Source organism: Leuciscus leuciscus (assembly GCF_965113295.1).
Source record: "Leuciscus leuciscus genome assembly, chromosome: 5".
Classification (NCBI taxonomy): Eukaryota; Metazoa; Chordata; class Actinopteri; order Cypriniformes; family Leuciscidae; genus Leuciscus; species Leuciscus leuciscus.
In genome coordinates, this window is record NC_138729.1 from 37,272,102 (window position 1) to 37,291,901 (window position 19,800).

The 19,800-nt window shown below is 37.7% G+C and overlaps 1 protein-coding gene across 19 annotated transcripts in view; it reads left to right on the plus strand.

Annotated features, from left to right (window-relative positions):
• The window catches only part of arvcfb (ARVCF delta catenin family member b), a 216,249-nt gene that overhangs the window by 153,688 nt on the left and 42,761 nt on the right, over window positions 1-19,800 (plus strand). For all 19 annotated transcript variants that reach the window (XM_082169428.1, XM_082169419.1, XM_082169430.1 and 16 more), the window contains 2 exons: window positions 4,771-5,273; window positions 11,459-11,642. In XM_082169428.1, the coding sequence (XP_082025554.1) occupies window positions 4,771-5,273; window positions 11,459-11,642 (687 nt within the window). The remainder of the gene's footprint in view (window positions 1-4,770; window positions 5,274-11,458; window positions 11,643-19,800) is intronic.

Below are 19,800 nucleotides of genomic sequence, written 5' to 3' on the forward strand. Positions count from 1 at the left end.
ATTTTTCGATTCCCGTCTGACTGATTTACATCCACGGTGGAGTTTAAAACGACAGTTCCCATCATTCCACGCTCCTTCACATCGTCATCAAGCTACGCCGTTGTTGTTGTTTGGAATGTAGCGCCCTCTAGCGGCAAAAATTCTTGCATATTGTACCTTTAAGCACAGACTGAAAAGGTGTGTATATATTTGTTTACTGTTAGTTGTAACAAGTGTTTTGTGAACTTCGCTGTGTATGTTCCATGCTAATGAAGACTTAAATGCTCACATCTTATACTGTGTTTATTTAGCTGCTCTTACAGTGATTTTCTGGAGTAAAACTAACGCTTCATCTTTTGTGTCATGTACAATAAACTTAATTTAACTCATCAGTATATTTTGGTCATCATTCGGACAAGGTCTGCTACAGCAGGCTTGTATTAATAGTGGATAAAAGCAGATGACAAATAAGTTATAGCCATTATTAAGCTAAACTATACCTGTTCAATCTCCATACAGTATATATTCTCTGGCTCTGTGGGCATTATTGTCCGACTCCGAGTCGAAATGAACACCGCTACTGAGAGTTTCTGTTTTGATATTATCAGATGAGATTGTCCTGGCTCTGAGCGCGAGCTCGTGAGGCTCCGCCTTTTGGGCCGGCAGCAGCAGTTCATTTGCATTTAAAGGGATACACACTAAAACGGCACGTTTTTCTGAGCCCCCAAAAATGACAATTTAAACATGCTGTAAAAAAAATATCTGTTGGGTATTTTGAGTTAAAACTTACATACATACTCTGGGGACATCAGAGACTTATTTTACATCTTGTGAAAAAGGGTCATAATAGGTGCCCTTTAACATTTATTATAGGCTTTAAAAATAAAAACTTTTAATTTAAGTGAATGTAAAACAGTCTAACCCATTATAATAAATGTCACATTTACCTGTGCCCTTCGGTATATCATGGCTCAATTCTTTCTATTAGCCCAGTCAGACCAGTCCAGATTTTTACTTGCCCTGTCAAAATGCACAAATATATTGTTGTTTTTGATCCATGTAACCTTGTAAACAGTGCTTTAAGATTTTTAGGTAGGTTTAACAGGTCAGATATATACAGAAATGTTATATATATTGTTGTTTTTGATCCATGTAACCTTGTAAACAGTGCTTTAAGATTTTTAGGTAGGTCTAACAGGTCAGATATATACAGAAATTGTATAAAGTTATCAAACACTTCACAGTCTTCACTGTATAAATTATAAATTAAATATAGATTATTCCTTATTAAAGCTACAAAAGTTATTCCGTCAAAAGCAGTGAGTGATTTTCTCTTTTGTTCTTTGATTATCTTTAATGACAGACAGTAGCAGGTTTATCACGCTGCTGTCACTTTAAGACCTGCCACACCACACATGATGTGGATCTGACGCGCATCCCATTTTCTCACAACTCTTTACGTCCATTTAATGCCCGGTACACATTGTACGATTTTGGGCTGTCCCAGATGAAAGATGACAAATCGTGGCAATTTCTGTGGTTGTGGCTCCTCGACGATGGTAAAGTCAGAGAGGTTCAAGGATGGTTGTTGTCACTGTCTTGTGAACAAAGATAGCCTGCGATAATTTAGTGTCAGAAATTTAGCATGATCATCTCACAGTTTGCTTGCTGCTACAACCTATGTCTACTGACTAGCCAATAAAAATTCAACATGAAATGGCGTAATGATCAACAGGACATGGCGCTAAAGCTTAAAACTATTTATCTCTAGCTCCATTTACAAAATTAGTATGCCAATCCTGGTATCCTCAAAGTGTGATTCATTTTGCTCTATTTGTTTGCCACTAGCGCATGCCGATGACGTTTTATTCATCGTACATTCTTACATGTCCTACCCAAGTTTACTAGATCCATGTCCCAGTCAGTCTGACACAGACGCAAGTTATTGCATGTTAATTTTGTCAGCCCTTATATATAGCCTATGTATATATAATATGACCTCATACACTACCGTTTCACTTTTACTGTGAGTTTTGCTTTGCTGAGCATTTTTGTGAGCATCTTTGCAGAATAAAAGTATTCATTTATTTAAAAAGAAATCTTACTGAAATCAACTTTCTAGTGTACACTGTTTATTTTATGTTTTTCTTTAGAAGTTAAAACCCTGAAAAACTTAAGGGTTTGTGTGATGCCTCAGAGAAATGCAAATCTCTTGCTACCAGCTGTGGATTAGTGGGTCGGTGTTTTGGAAATGAAATGTCTCAACCCCACATACAGCACATTTTGGTCAGTTTCAGCTCAGTTTAATGAAGTGATACAACAGCTAATTTCCAGGGTGCCTGAAGTACCAGGAAATGTTCCCATTGATCATTTGTTTGCAAACAGTATTTTGATGTATAGTGCTCTTCAGTTGGCTAAATGGTTATTCCATGTTGTGTTTTTTCCTTTCCATGTTGGGCTTTTATGTCTTACTTTTATTGCTCTTTCCAAGGCAGCATAAGCAGCTTCAGATATTAAAAACATGAAATGACAACCCTGTACAATGAAGGAAATCACTTGCATATGCGAGCAAATTTCACAAGAGACGACTAAAAATTTAATTAATTTGCCAATGGCTTGTAAATTGTACGATTCCAGTCGCCTGTAATTGAGTTAGAGGCAAAAAAAAAAAAAAAGTTTAGCACAGATATAACTTCATTGCCTACTGAGCTTTATGTGCCGTCGCTTGGCTTTGGTCAGTCACTTGGGTGTTGCTTTCTCTCACACACGTGTTTTCACCGTGAGAGAAAGAGACAGCACATGCAGGGCTTGTTGACTGTCTCAACCAGTGCTGTGTCGTCATAAAAGTTTAACATTTGCATGCTTTTTTAAAGCCTTGCCAATTTAAACATTCAAGCGCAAGAAGACGCGAAAGGTAACGCACGCTGTGTGAGAAGTTTTGTGTGCGCAAACTGCACATCCGAAGCACGCGCCCAGAAGACAGCATCTGACAGCATGTGAATACTGAATCAATCTCTCTTTCAAGTCTTCTTGCGTTTGAACGGACAATTTAACACAAAATGATGTCAAAATGTCCGTCTTGGCGTATAGTATCCTAGTAAACGTTGTCAGTTATGTCTTAAGTGAACGTAAAAAGTTGAGAAAGAAAAAGCATTTGTACACTATCAGTTTATTGGATCTGTGCATTGTCTTAAAGTGACAGCAGCATAATATTCCTGCTGCTGTCTGTATTTAATGTTAATCAAACAACAGACTCATTGCAAAAAAATCACTCAATGCTCTTGACTAAATAACTTTTGTAACTTTAATAAAGATGAATCTATATTTAATTTATACAATGAAGATTATTCAGTGTTATTTTATATTTGATGAGGCCTCTTTATTCCATTTCTTTACCTAATCTACAGAAATGCACACTGATTATTTCATTTCCTATCCCAACATATTGATTGCTTGCTAATGACTAAAGAGGAGGCTCTCAGAAAAGTCCAGAGCAAGGATTTTCCCAGTGGGAGTGCTGCTGTACTACACGGTCCTGTATTCAGATTATTACTTCTAGGAAAGCCATTCGTCGCTCCCTATCCATCTGTCTCTCTCTCTCTCTCTCTCTCTCTCTCTCTCTCTCTCTCTCTCTCTCTCTCTCTCTCTCTCTCTCTCTCCTCCCTCTCTCTCTCTCTCTCTCTCTCTCTCTCTCTCTCTCTCTCTCTCTCTCTCTCTCTCTCTCTCTCTCTCTCTCTCTCTCTCTCTCTCTCTCTCTCTCTCTCTCTCTCTCTCTCTCTCTCTCTCTCTCTCTCTCTCTCCTGTTCTATATTTGCTCTGGGCCCTACAGGCTCTCTGTTTTCCCTCATGATGTATCCCATCCATCAGTATTTAAAGAAAGAGAACATCACTGTGTCCTGACAGACATAATTATTAAGAAAATAGCTGCAGTTTTTCTTATTGACGAGTGCTGTGGATTCTTTAACACCATGGTAAATAACTAAAACAATAACTTTTTTCTCTGTCTTACTTAAGCTGGGGACACACTTAACGACTGTAAGGCTGATTATGAATGTAATTTGATACTTGTAATTTGAACATTCTATATAAGTTGTGAGTATAACAATTTACATGATTGTAAAATATCCCTTTTGTTCAGTAAGGATGCCTTAAATTGATTAAATGTAAGTAGCAGAAAAATGTATCACAATTTCCACAAAAATATTAAGTAGCACAACCGTTTTAAGAAAAAAATAGGAAAAACTTTTTCACATGTGCTTTTTTCAGAGCTGAAATCTCAGGGCCAGATCACACAGAACACGTTTTTTGCGGTGTTCACAGATCGGTGGAATAATAAAAATAAAAAAGCAGAGTCTAGGGATCCATTTTTTTAAACGTTGAACTTCTTTGCATTTTTAGAATGCGGTGTCATGAGCAAGTTGCTGCAAAAGATGTGGGGTAAGCGCAATGATTAAAGATGTCCATCTAGCGCATTTATATTGAAAAACAATGGAAAAGTAGCACAGTGGAATGCAAAACACATTCTGTGTAAATAGCCCTTACACTATATAATTTAACATTCAGAGTTTTCCACTCTTTTTTTTTATGGCTGATGTTAATCCCATTGGTTGACTGTCTCTCTCTTTCTCTTCTGCACAGTGGAATGCAAAACACATTCTGTGTAAATAGCCCTTACACTATATAATTTAACATTCAGAGTTTTCCACTCTTTTCACTCTTTTTTTATTTTTTTTTATGGTTGATGTTAATCCCATTGGTTGACTGTCTCTCTCTTTCTCTTCTTCGTCACAGAGGCTACGAGGACCCCATAGAGGCTGAATTAATCGACGAAAGACACCCCTACATCCATGGCATGTACCCGGCACCTCTTGCCCAACCCGAGAGGGGCAGCATGGCCAGTCTTGACCGCATGGGGGGCCGTCGCTCCCCCTCGATTGACAGCATCCGTAAAGATCCGCGCTGGAGGGACCCCGACTTGCCTGAGGTCATCGCCATGCTAGGTCACCCCATCGATCCGGTCAAGTCCAACGCCGCCGCCTACCTGCAGCATCTCTGCTATGAGAACGACAAGATAAAGAAGGATGTCAGGCAGCTGAAGGGGATCCCAGTGCTGGTGAGCTTGCTGGACCACCCTAAAGCTGAAGTTCATCGCAAGGCTTGTGGAGCTCTGAGAAACATCTCCTATGGCAAGGACCACGATAACAAGGTAGCCATCAAGAGCTGTGATGGGATTCCTGCTCTCATCCGCTTGCTGAGGAAAACCAATGACATGGAAGTTCGGGAACTCATCACAGGTATGACATGATAATCTTCAGCTGCGCCATTACATACTGGAATTTAGAACTGTGACCGTAAAAAAATATATTGTAAAATAGGTTGTATAGGGGCGTTGTGCACCTCATTTTGTAGTTTTCTTTTTGGGTCATAATTTTTGATGTTATTAATAAGACATGACCGAAGAAAGTTAAAAGTAGTAGTTCAAGAAGTGTAAGACGTGTTTGTCTGGTAGAATAGTTTTTGTTTAGAGTTGATTGAAATGACCAAGACATGTGAATTTTTGACTTCTGCCACAGCATTTTGTGTAAACTTAGTTTTTATGTCCTGCAACTTATAGTAACTATTAAAGATAGCTGCATTTATTTGACCAAAAATACAGTAAAAACAGTGATATTGTGAAATATTTTTTTTAATTCCAGGAAAATATACTTTTTTAATGTACAATGTAATTTATTCCTGTGATGGCTGAATTTTCAGCAGACATTACTCCAGTCTTCAGTGTCACATGATCCATCAGAAATCATTCTAATATGCTGATATGCTGCTCAAATAACACTTATTATCAGTGTTCAAAACGGTTAGACTGCTTAATGTTTTTGAGGAAACTGTTAAAAAAAATCAGGATTCTTTGATTAATGGAAAGCTCAAAAGAACAGAATTTATTTAAAACTAATTTTGTGTAACAGTGTAAAAGTTTATGTCAGTTTTAATCATTTATCGCTACAAATTGTCACTTCTGACCACTATAAACTGAAATTTTAGAGGGGCATGTTTATGGTGGATACGGTGCGTGTCGAAATTCAATTCCAGATAAATCAGGCTTTACCCTGTAAATAAAAGTAATATTCAGGCCAATGACAAAAATAACCTTCCATCTTTTTAGCTTGTTCGTGCTAAATCTTCTATGATTCATTCATTTGTATTTTTCTCATTTGATCTAGTCATGCTTGGCAAGCATCCTTCTAATACTAGCCACCGGCCTCTCGCCAAGTTTTCACATTTAAACACCAAATGAGTCCAGACTGATGTTGACTGAATCCAGGTCAGTCTTTCAGCGGGACTGCAGAGCAGAGTCTTGCATGTCACTGTAAGAACACTCTGAGGTTTATGTGTCTCCTTCTGGGACCTTAATCCCACGACCTGACATACATTTACTATATCATGGAGAACGCAAAAGAGATTCGGCTTCAGACCGAACACACACAAAACACAGGGGCCAAAGAAGCGTGTTTGCATGCATGGATATTTTATTACTGGAAGAGGGAATTCATGCCACTGACAGACAGTGAGTGATTTACTAAATCTTAAGAAAAAAAAAAGAATAATACAAGTTTGTATGAAATAGTTACACTATATTCAAAAGTTTAGAATCTAATATGATTGTTTCACATTTTTGAAAGAAGTCTCTTCTGCTCACCAAGGCTGCATTTATTTGATCAAAAATAAATATTATAAAATAAAAATGAATTATTAATTGATTATTAATTAATGTATTTAAACGTTTTTGATATATTTTAAAATGTAATTTTTTCATATGATGGCAAAACTGAATCTTCAGAATTTTTTTATTAATATCAATGTTGAAAACAGTTGTGCTGCTTATTGTTTTTGTGGTAGCCATGATTTAAAACAAATCTGGATTTTTTGATGAATAGAAAGTTCAAAAGAACAGCGCTTATTTGAAATAGAAATCTTTTGTACCATTATAAATGTATTTACGGTCACCTTTGATCAATTAAATGCATCCTTGCTCAATAAAATAATAAACATCTTCTTTTTTTTTTACTAAAAAACTTTTGAACAGTGGTGTACTCTCTACTAGGGTTGGTGAATCTACTGAAAGAGAAAGTCTTTCTCATAATGACATTGACTGATGCTTCTCCAGACCAGACATTCAGCTTTTTCACAGACCACAGAAAAAGTTTCTGGTGTGTGAAATACCTGAGTGAATCCTTGTATTGCTGGAGTGTGAAAGTGACGTATAAAGGCCTCAATGATTATCTTTACAGCACAATGTTGCTTTCAGTCTTTCAGTTAAAAATAGCTTCTCTTCTACAGGATGGAGGGAATATAGTGTGTTAGTTCCAAACCGAGCCCCGGAGAGCCGTATGGTTTATCTGCAAGGCCTCTATGAAAACACTGCTCTCACAATGGTCTTTCACCAGCCTGGAAAATCAGGAATGTTTTTCTACAATTAAAAATAATTGCAGGACTTTAAAAATAGGTTCACCGTGTGCTCTTGAATCTCATGGTTGGTACCCCTGTATTGTCAGCAGCACCATTTGCACCCTCATCCAAGAACCTCATTGTGTGGAAATTGCTAGTACTTTTTTTCTTTCTGCTTAGAATGTTTCATTACCTTTTCCACTTTTCAGCATTATTTTTAATTAAACTGTCCGTTTTAATTTGGTGACCCTGTGTCAAATGTTCTTCATGTGCTTTGAATATTTAGCAGCTCGTATTAATATTTTTATATTAAGGTGGTCAAGACTGATACAACTTCAAAGCAGTATATTTCCTTTTCAGAGCTCTCCATCTTAAATGTTAAAACTTGTCTTTTGAACTAATTTATCATTTAATTACAACTGAACAGCTACAGCAGTATGTTTATACCAGTGGCTGTGAAGCATTGCTTCCTTGTCTGCGTTCTGTTCTGTTTGTATTTGACGCAACTCTCCAACTTGCTCTAATTCTCTATTTCTCTTTATTTTCTCTCTGTTTTGCCCTGATTGCAGACAGTACCTAGCTGAAACAGATTTAAACTGTAGTTCCTCATTCCGTAACCCATGGTCATGTTCAGCGACTTTTTCTGCTAGTTTCATCATTACGCCAGTAGGTGGCGACAAGTGACTACCTTTATGAGGGAGTCAGCGAGTCATTCTCATTCGATTTGTTCAAAACTCTGATTCGAGTTTCACACAAATTTGTCACTTGATAGAACATGAACAGGTTGTGTGATGCGTTCTCATCCTCTAAAAATTTACACAAAACTGTGGAAGGTAAAAATAAATATGATCTAAATTACATTAAAGCTGCAGTCGGCAAGTCTGGCAGATTGGGTCGATTAGCCAAAATTTTTTATGTTTACAACTCTCATGCCCCTCCCCACTACCAGCGAGCACCCTCCCATCGAGGTCGTGCTCGTCAGTGCGTCACTGTGCGTGTGTACCTGATTTTCTGTGAACGCGTCCGTCTCTTCAGCATCTATCAACACCATGGACTCAGAGGTAGGCTGCCCATGGCTAATCTATCCATAGATAGCAATAACCGAGGAATTGGAAGCTTGTTAGTAGATTTTCTCTCCGCCATCACGCTTCATGCAATCTCCAGGCGAACTTCAGGCGTGGCGTGTGCATGTGATATTAACGTGCGCGAGTGAGGGGGGATCTGTTGCGTGTGCACGACCTGTGATTGACAGTCAGATCTCACACCCCCCTGCGCTGATTGGACCCGATGATCCGGGAGCGGTGGATTTTTGCAAAACAAATAACACGCTCCAGGTGGAGTTAGAAGCTCTGGTTTTTTTCTAAAACCATCTTATTTATGTTGTTCTGTCGGATTATAGTGTCAATTTCACTGAATATGATCAAAAAAATGTTGCAGACGGCAGCTTTAAGTAGAGCCATTTAGAAACCAATAATAATAACTAAATGATTGATTTTGATGACTTTTGTACTATAAACCAATTTGATACTGTGTTGGATATCACAGTTGGAATGATTCCTTGTTCATGTTCAATACTGTTTGTGTCATTTCACCTAATGATATTTTTAAAAGGATATGTAAGGACATTAGAAAAGGCCACTAAACGTTGCTTACAAAATTACATTTGTTCAGAAATTCCAGAAGTCCAGAGTATGGTGGCATTTCTGAGATGATTACCTCGTTTACCCTTCTTCCTGTTTCTTTCCCTCTGACTCGGATGTCCAATCAGTGTATGATGAATGGCAGGGGGCAGGATGGGACTGTAATAACCCTAAGTGAATGGCCTGTTAGAACAGCATGTCTGCTGCTCCCAGGAAATTGAATTAGCTGGGAGGCTCCAATGACAAGCAGGAAGGAGTAAACTCAATCAGGCTGCACCTTTTGCGAGGTTCAGCTTCCCTCATGTGGGTTTCATTGGCTCCTTTTTGTATTAGATTTGTGGGATATCCAGGAACCTGTAAAAGATGGCAGGGGCACCAAACAGAAACAACACCAGATTACATCGTTTTTACCACTATATGGTGTGTGTGTGTTTGAACAATTAGTATTAATATATTATTATTTTGTATAAATATACACAAATGAGCCAAAACATTATGACCACCTACCTAATATGCTGTTGGTCCTCCACGTGCTGCCAAACCAGCACCGACCCACTGAGGCATGGACTCTACAAGACCCCTGAAGATGTCCTGTGGTATCTGGCACCAAGACGTTAGCAGCAGATCCTTCAAATCCTGTAGGTTGCGAGGTGGAGCCGCCGTGGATCGAACTTATTGTTCCAGAATATCCCATAGATGTTCAATTGGATTGAGATCTGTGGAATTTGGAGGCCAGGGCAACACCTTGAACTCTTCGTCATGTTCCTCTAAAACCATTCCAGATTCAGATCTTTATTCCTGCCAATTTCTCCTGCATCCAACATGTTGATTACGAGAACTGATTTTTTGCTTACCATTTAATCTAGTACCCAGACCTTAATATGTTGCCTTGTTAGGAGATGATCAGTGATATTCGCTTCACCTGTGACTAGTAATAATGTTTTGGCTCATCATTATATGTCATTATATGTGGAGATTTAAATTTTATATTAATGTTATATATTAATATTTTATATAAATATCTATAAATTGTTATATATGGGCTACTTTTTATTAATCGTGTAGCTTAACTGGTAATACATCAACATCAAATAATGGTAAATTCAAGGTATAAAATATATGACAAAGTCAATTGGCTACAATTTGCAGGAGCTAATTTATTTGACCAAACATGCAGTAAAAACAGTAATATTGTGAAATATTATTATAATTTAAAATGACTGTTTTGTTCATGCATTTTAAAATGTAATTTATTCTTTTTCCTGTGAGTAATTTCTTAATTTCTTAAAAGTAATTTCTGACTGTGTCCGTGTTCATGATTGTAATCACTGGTTAAAAAGGCCTTTGAGTGCTCCAGTTGTCTGCCTCCTATTAAAGCCAATGAAGTGAAGTTAATCAGCATGTGCTATGTATAGACCTCTACATCTCCTCTGACTACAAGCCTATCTGACTCAATAGCACATGCACGAGCGCATGAGCTGGCCGGTAATGATCCATGCTCCTTAATGTTCCACTTTACCAAGTAGATATTCCCAGGTACAGCAAGGGCCATGTGTACGGCATCTGTTATCTGGACTTTAACCAGGGTCTAATGGCTATTCAGCACCTAAGAGGTGATGGCAATGAAGCCTCCTTGCAGATGGCAGTACAAATTTGGTTATTATTAGAGGGTAAATAGATTTATTTGGGGGGCTGAAAGAACCCGAGCCCTCATTACAGAGATCTATGACATGTTTATAGACCTCTTGTCTCCTATTGTAGTTTTTGTCTGCAGAAATGGAACTGGAAGTAATTGCAGGGTGAGAAGAATGATGATGTGTATGAAGGGCAGGAAAATAGATTCAGAGTTGTATCAGGATGTATATTTGTATGAGTACGTAGTCAGCTGTGTAAACACTTGCTATTTCTGTTTTAGCAAAAATGCCCTCTGGTCCAGAGACTTCATTTTTGCTAACCCAAGAGAAGACAGTTTATTTATCCACTCTACATTTCCAAGGGTCGCAGTAGCTGAACGTTGCTTGCCAAGTTAATAAAACAAAGGCTAGTCTTAACTGTAGGCGTATATATACGTCTGCTGGCTTATAGAACAAGCTTCTGTTTTATTGTCTAGAAAACAACAGCCTGGCTGCTTCACATTGTTTTCTCTGAGAAATTCTTCTCAAACTTTACTTCTCCTTACCATTTTTTCCTTTCCAATCCTTCTTCTATAATGGAGGTCCCTGTCGGTAAACTCCAAATCGATGCTTTCATAATGTGTGGTGCATGTCAACAGATCTAGCAGCAGTGCCACTTTTTGTTTGTAGCTCTTGTGTCATGACTCATGTTAAGAGATGTAACAGATCCTGTTTTCTCATTTCTCTCTCCTGCTTCTTTTCTCATCTCATTGCACCTGTTAGGAACACTTTGGAACTTGTCCTCCTATGAGCCACTGAAGATGGTGATAATTAACCACGGGCTTCAGACGTTGACTAATGAGGTCATCATCCCTCATTCGGGCTGGGAACACGAGCCGAACGAGGACTCAAAGCCACGAGATGCAGAGTGGACCACGGTCTTCAAGAACACATCTGGATGTCTTAGGTACATTGGTCTGATTGACAGCCTCTTCACCATCCTCGTCAGCTGACCTAGAACAATGTCAATGAATCCTATTAGTCTTTTAGTTTTTGCAAGTTTCTGCAAAGCCTTTGACCCATGTAGTCTATGCTAATTGGATTGCTAAAAGGTTTTACATGAACAAAAGAAATTAATTTGTGTTTATTAAGATGGTCTGTCTCTCTCAGTGGTATTTTAGTATTATTTATGTACTAATATAGTATTTATTAATATTTTTAATTAGCTTTTATTTTTATATTTTCAGTTTTCATTTGAATTTTAGTTTGTTTGTAGCACTTTACAATAAGGTTTCATGTGTTAATATGAATTAACTACATTAGTTAATTCTACTAACAATGAACAATACTTCTACAACGTTTATTTATATTAATGTTAATCTCAGTATTTACTAATACATTTCTAAGATCAAAACTTGCATTTGTTAACATTAGTTAATGCAGTCAGCGCGCCAACATGTAGCGCCGTTGCGCTCATGTAGCCCATCCTTCTCCTACCTTGCTTTCTGTCCACTCTATACTGTCCTGTCACAATAAAAAAAAAAATAGTTTTCACTGTAAAACATGAAACATGATTTTTTAATTAACTAACATAAAAAATATTTTGTTCATTGTTAGTTCATGTTAGTTAATGCATTTAATGTTAACAACTGATACCTTACTGTAAAGTGTTAACAGTTTTGTTTAGTAATTTATTAGCATTTAGCATTTTTATTATTTTCTGAGTTTTTTTTTCTTTCTTTCTGTTAAACTACTCGTTATATCACTTTTCCGTTATACCCCACAAAATTGGACAGAATCATTATTTCTATTCATTTTCTTCTAAATTATTTGATCTGGTGAACATATTAGTGGCTTCTAAAACTGTCTCTGTGTTTTCACTTCCACAATTGCTGTTATGAGTCAGCGTAACATCATTAACTGCACTCTGTCACAACTCTCACTCATATTATGTGTTCATAACCCGCCTTGTCTCTTCCGATGACGAAGTTCCACTACACTTTAGTTTTCTTTTCGGTACATACCAACCCAGAGAAACATTTCATAACACATGAAGCTAATAAAAATACGATTACGACAAGCAGCATATGATTTGTATGTGATTTTCATGTAATTTGGGCTATTTTTATAAGAATAGAGGATGTTTACATGAGAAATGCTAAGCAGGTGTAGTAAATAACTTATTCTAAAATGCTACAAATAAACAAAATTCTGTCTCATTATTTGACCAAAATCCACGTTAGATCGCAATCGGAAGATATTACAAACACCCGAGGGTATTTTACAGTGAGTTTTGAGTAAAAGCATGGTATTAATCTCATGAATTGTCATGTGTAGATAGATGCTAATTGTAGCTATAATTCACCTGTTACCCAGATACAGTTATATTTCATGATGAATGTTGTCAAAAGAATAAACATAAGTTGGAGAATGCGCAAGACATGTAATGCCAGAGTAAAGTAATGCAACAACTTACATTTGACAACGGCATTCTTGTCATCTTTTCTCCCTGTAAAATCGAAGTAATGGTAATATTTCCAGCCGCTGAATGTAAGATTTTCCATATTCCAAGCTAGCTTGCTGCAGTGATGACATCATGTGCACGTGTGAGTTGTGAAGACTATGTAAATTAATCTAGGAATGATTTGATTTCAAATCAGTAGTGTTTGAAGCAACAAAAATTACATGGTAATGAGCTATTTTAATGGATGGTAACTGTAATACTATTACTGAAATCATTAGTAATTTTTTACACTACTGATTACTGCAGAAAGTAATGTTATTATGGTAATGCTTTACTGCCCAACACTGATTATAACTAGATATAGTTCCTGTGTTCTAGGGGTAAAAGAGCTAATATAAATGTTTAGCTTTGAGAAGATGATCGTTTTTGTCCATGGGAACAGCAGTTAAAATGAGATGTTGCCAGTGTTGGGAAGGTTACTTTGGAAATGTAATAGGTTACAGATTACAAGTTACCCTATTTAAAATGTAATGCGTAGTATAACTATAAAAATAAATAAATAGTAAAAATCTGCATACTATCCTTTTAACCACTATGTGTGTGTGAAGGGAAAACATTATACCATATACAGTAAGGCCTAATATTGATTTCTCACTAACAGAACCAAGAATAGATTCTAGTTTCATACTCATTGGCAACCCAAACAGACTCCCCCAGTGTAGCTTTCATAACATGCATGTTTTTTTTGTTTTTTTAAATAAGGTTATATTCCACCTAAAATATTGTGTATACACCGTGACCAATCGTCGTGTAGTTAAATACTATTTTGCAAGTCAAAACAGCAAACTAATAGAAGGATTTGTCCATTCGTTCACTACGCTTAATGTTAATATTCATCATGAGATGCTTCCTCAGGATCGACATTGTCGATAGCATTTTAATAGTTGGCAAACATATTTTGCACTGTTATATTTGTGCCCTTTTCTAATTTCTGGATGAAATGATTTTTACATTTCCGGCACTGGAACGCATTTTTATCACTCGCCATAGTGGCAACTCTCTGTCAGGTTGTAGCCTAAAACTTTCAGCGGCAATGTGGATTGATGTAATTGGCAAAGAGCCAATCAAAAGCATCAGAATAGCATCGGCCATACTAAATGGTCTTTAAATGGCAGGAGGCATCGTGCACATCAAAAATAGGCAAAGCAACACATTTATATTATTCAAAATATCCTAGCTTTTTACAGAAAATATCCAGATTTAACCCCCTTTGTAATCGTTAACATTTTCATAAGTAACTGTAATTTAATTACAAATTTTTTTCTCAGTAACTATAACGGATTACAGTTACATGTAACTCCTTTACATGTAACTAGTTACTCACTCCCCGACACTGGCTGTTGCTATATGAGAGACAACCGATATAAAATATGAAACTAATATAAAAGGAAAGTGGGAATAGACAATTTTGTATAGATTGAACTTATTTGTCTTCTGACAAACTCTATGAAAAAGACTATAGAAACATCTCGAAATAATAACTAAAGGCAAAAAATCAATAGTGTCTGTTCTATATTTAACCATTATTGCTCTTATGTTACAAACCTCTCTGTAGACACTGATCCTTTCCTCTGGGGGTCATTGAAGCAGCTCAGCTTTTGATTAAGATGTCCAGTCACTAAAGGGCTTTATATCACCATGGTTACCATGCATTCTGCCACAATAAGTGGAGTTCATTTTTTTTTTTCTTGCACCCACTTCTGTCTATAAAAGGCAAGAGAAATTTGCTGTATAAGAGGTTGATTTTACTTTTTATATGAAAAGGATGTCTTTTTTCTATTCAGTGTGGTCTTTGCATGACTCAGCAATTATAACTGGGCCATGGATCCATATATAATAATAAATGTGTTTTGAATCTCTAGCTTAAACTGTGATGTCTTGGCCAAAACAGCCCAATGATTGACATGAATTGAGCACAACTCATCAGATCATGTTACCTTCCTCCACTGATGTGATCTTGGGCTCAAACAATGTGATATAGTGCCATGACAATGCCTTCAGTGATCCTTCTTTTCTAGGATTCACATATTGTTGCACTCCATGTTGACATTGTGGCATTAAATCAGTTTATTGTTGCCTTGTTTGGCTGTGACTCTCCTTGTTTGACCCATCTAGACTCCCATGGCAATGGCGGATAAGCCTCCACACACAGGTCTGATTGTCTAAATCAGCTTGCTAGCGGCAGAAGCAGGTCATTGTAGTTCAGTTTCATGACCTCAAGTGCTCCCTTTAAATCCTTAATCTTGTGAGTAGGTACTTTGAACACAGTGTTGTGATCTGGTTGTCTGGTTGGCGATATCTAAAATGTGCATGGTGAGGGGTTGATTGAATCATGTGATCTGTTGTTATGTGATGAGGTAAGAGGTATGATTCAGGTATGATTATATTCATGTCTGTTCCTTACCCCACTGTTGATTCTAGATGTAGCAGGGGTCTTTCAGAAGCAGGATTTGGATGCTACAAAAACTCGTCGCAGAAATTGTGTGTGGTATATTTCACCACTCTGTCTTCTTCCTTTAATTCCTCCCTCTCTTCTCTTATTTAAGCTGTGTCGTGTGTGAGCTCAGCACTGAAGCTGTGTTTTCCTCTATAGCAGCCAGGCCTCTAATCTCCTGCTGCTACTGCTGGTTGTGCTGCAACCTGCTGGGCCAAGTCCAAATTCTGCTTGCCTCTCTATGTGTGACTCTACCTCCCTGCCTTCATCCGCCCTTCTTAGCCTCTCAGTCTGTTCCTTTACTTTTCAAGTATACCATTTCATAGAACATCTCAGATATCAAATATAGGTAGGAAGCATGCATGGACATCATTGTTTATTTATATATCCATAACTTATCGAGTTTGTTGATGTCAACTAATATTGGCCCTTTGAATAGAAAAAATGTAGTAAAAACCATAGCGTTCTGAAATAATGTTATACTGTTTTCTATTTTAATATATAAAAAAATTTTTTTTATTCCTGTGATCACTCCAGTCTTCAGTGTCACATGATCCTTTATGTGCTGATGGTGCTCAATAAACATTTCTTATTATGTCAATGTTGAAAACAGTTATGCTTCTTAATATTTGTTAAAAATTATTCTTTGACGAGTAGAAAGTTCAAAGAACAGCATTTAGTAACATTATAAATGCCTTTACTGTCACTTTTCAATTTCATGCTAATTAATGCTGAACACAGTAATTAAAAATCAGCATTATAAAAAAATCATGTATATTCTTTTTTTCTGATTTCTGCTAAATCCAGTATTGGTCGACCTCTTTCTTTATCTTAATTTTTATGACGAGGAACATCCAGGAATGTGTCTTCTTGAAAGTGATATTTCTCCTTGCTTTCTTTTCTCTCTTTTACTCTTTCTCAACCTCCTTATCTCTCTTTAGCTCATTCTCATTTGCCAAGGCTCTTGCTGGCTATTCCCCTGTGACAGGTCAGTCAATATTATCAGGTTAACTAGTGCCTCAGCGGGTCTAAAGGATGCTATAGGGAGAGGTGGTAGTTCAGCCATCATGGCATCATGTGTTTCCACATGCCACCTTTCAGCAGGTCACTAGCACACATCATTGCAGACATGCGGTTGTGCACAACGCCACTCCATCCTCATCCTGTCTTTTTAGCCTCAGCTCAGCCTGTATCCATGGAAACTGTATCCTGTGACATCTGTTGCCTAGTAAGCTGCTTGGAGGCAGAGTTTTGTTTCCTGTCTCTCCTTGGCAGAGCGAAAGCACCCTTTATTTATTTCTTTGTCCATTGTAACAAATGTGCACATTTGTAATTCCTGATTAGTGTGTCCATGTCCAGTTTAAACTTGAGATGTTTGGAGGTCTTTGAAGTCCTAACACAGAGCAGAACTAAGTGATAAAGTGTTTATCAGTAAGATATTCTCTTTATTTCACAAGATTTTGCCAATACTTCCATGATATAATTTCTTGCATCAGTCACTGAATCATGTTATTGTACTATACAGAACTACACTCACCTAAAGGATTATTAGGAACACCTGTTCAATTTATCATTAATGCAATTATCTAATCAACCAATCACATGGCAGTTGCTTCAATGCATTTAGGGGTGTGGTCCTGGTCAAGACAATCTCCTGAACTCCAAACTGAATGTCAGAATGGGAAAGAAAGGTGATTTAAGCAATTTTGAGCGTGGCATGGTTGTTGGTGCCAGACGGGCCGGTCTGAGTATTTCACAATCTGCTCAGTTACTGGGATTTTCACGCACAACCATTTCTAGGGTTTACAAAGAATGGTGTGAAAAGGGAAAAACATCCAGTATGCGGCAGTCCTGTGGGCGAAAATGCCTTGTTGATGCTAGAGGTCAGAGGAGAATGGGCCGACTGATTCAAGCTGATAGAAGAGCAACTTTGACTGAAATAACCACTTGTTACAACCGAGGTATGCAGCAAAGCATTTGTGAAGCCACAACACGCACAACCTTGAGGCGGATGGGCTACAACAGCAGAAGACCCCACCGGGTACCACTCATCTCCACTACAAATAGGAAAAAGAGGCTACAATTTGCACAAGCTCACCAAAATTGGACAGTTGAAGACTGGAAAAATGTTGCCTGGTCTGATGAGTCTCGATTTCTGTTGAGACATTCAGATGGTAGAGTCAGAATTTGGTGTAAACAGAATGAGAACATGGATCCATCATGCCTTGGTACCACTGTGCAGGCTGGTGGTGGTGGTGTAATGGTGTGGGGGATGTTTTCTTGGCACACTTTAGGCCCCTTAGTGCCAATTGGGCATCGTTTAAATGCCACGGCCTACCTGAGCATTGTTTCTGACCATGTCCATCCCTTTATGACCACCATGTACCCATCCTCTGATGGCTACTTCCAGCAGGATAATGCACCATGTCACAAAGCTCAAATAATTTCAAATTGGTTTCTTGAACATGACAATGAGTTCACTGTACTAAAATGGCCCCCACAGTCACCAGATCTCAACCCAATAGAGCATCTTTGGGATGTGGTGGAACGGGAGCTTCGTGCCCTGGATGTGCATCCCACAAATCTCCATCAACTGCAAGATGCTATCCTATCAATATGGGCCAACATTTCTGAAGAATGCTTTCAGCACCTTGTTGAATCAATGCCACGTAGAATTAAGGCAGTTCTGAAGGCGAAAGGGGGTCAAACACAGTATTAGTATGGTGTTCCTAATAAACCTTTAGGTGAGTGTATATTAGGGCTGACAATTTTATTTATTTAATTTAAAAATTAGAAAACACACACACACACATACACACCCCTGACCTGTACATACATTTCCTGGCATCTGAGTAAATAATGCTTAAACTGCCACCAGACACTATATATTTATTTATTTATTTATTTATTTATCTATCTATTTATTTATTTATTTTATATTTATTTCAGTTTTATCTGCCACAATATAATGTCTTTAATTCTCAAACTGTGCTTTAGGTACAAGTAATTGTAGGCAGTATTCAGTATTGTGCTGACAGTACTTCAGTCATTAGGGAGGAAAAAGACAGGTAGCTGTAAAAATGCAATCCATCTCTCTTATATCTGGATTGCAGCCACAACAGATGTACAGCTGGAAAATGTTATATTCCATATGGGTGTTATACTGCAAATGGGTTTAAATTTCTAATACTGGAAATGGACCCATTTGTTTGGCAGGGTGTTAGTTTAATTTATGTTTTCTCCAGTTGTCATTTGATAGTGATGACTGTGGAGTGAGGCTTTTTTTTTATGTGTAGGATTTTAGCTTGGCAATCTAATTATAAAAAACTGCAGCTTGAACAGCTGGTAGGAAAGAAATTGTAGGGTTAAGAATGAAGAACCCAGATGGCTCCTGGTGCCTGCTCAGGCTGTGGACACAGAGGAGCTTCTTTTCATTTTTTCTTATATAATGCTAACCTTGTAACTTTTTCTAATGTAATCTGTCCTCCATCAGGACACTGGTCATTTTAGCAGGTCTGAGATCATTAATGATGGATAACTGAAAGTGCCTCAGCAGAATGAGGCTTGAATGTGGGTTTAATTGGATTAAAAAGAAATGTATCACATAAAAATTAGTGCACACAGAGAAACACGTTTCAGATAGCATGTGAACCGCAAATTGATTCATCTTTCGCATCGGACATATACACACAAAATTATGTCAAAATACCAGTCTCAGCAAGTATTCTCGTAAACACAGTCGGTTATGTATTAAGTGGACGTAAAAAGTTGAGTATCATTGTGTATCATTATATCATGGATCTGTGCATTCGGTCTTAAAGTGACAGCAACCTATAAATACCTGCTGCTGTCTAAGTCATTAATGTTAATGAAACTACAAAACAAAGATTGATCTATATTTAATTTATACAGTGGACACCAGTGATGCGCGGGTTGATCCGAAATGAGCGGGTGCCTGCGGTCACCCGCGGTTACCCGCGGTTACGAGTCATCCAAAAATATTTTTAATGATATTCGGGTCGCGGTCGGTCGGGTCGTTTGAAATAAAGATGCCAATTAAACCTTTGTAATTTATATAGTAGTATAGAGAGCATAAGCGGAGTGGAGCGGTGAGAATCTTCGCTCATCGCTCACGGAACTGTCCACCCCTCCGCTCCCCGCTCCCCC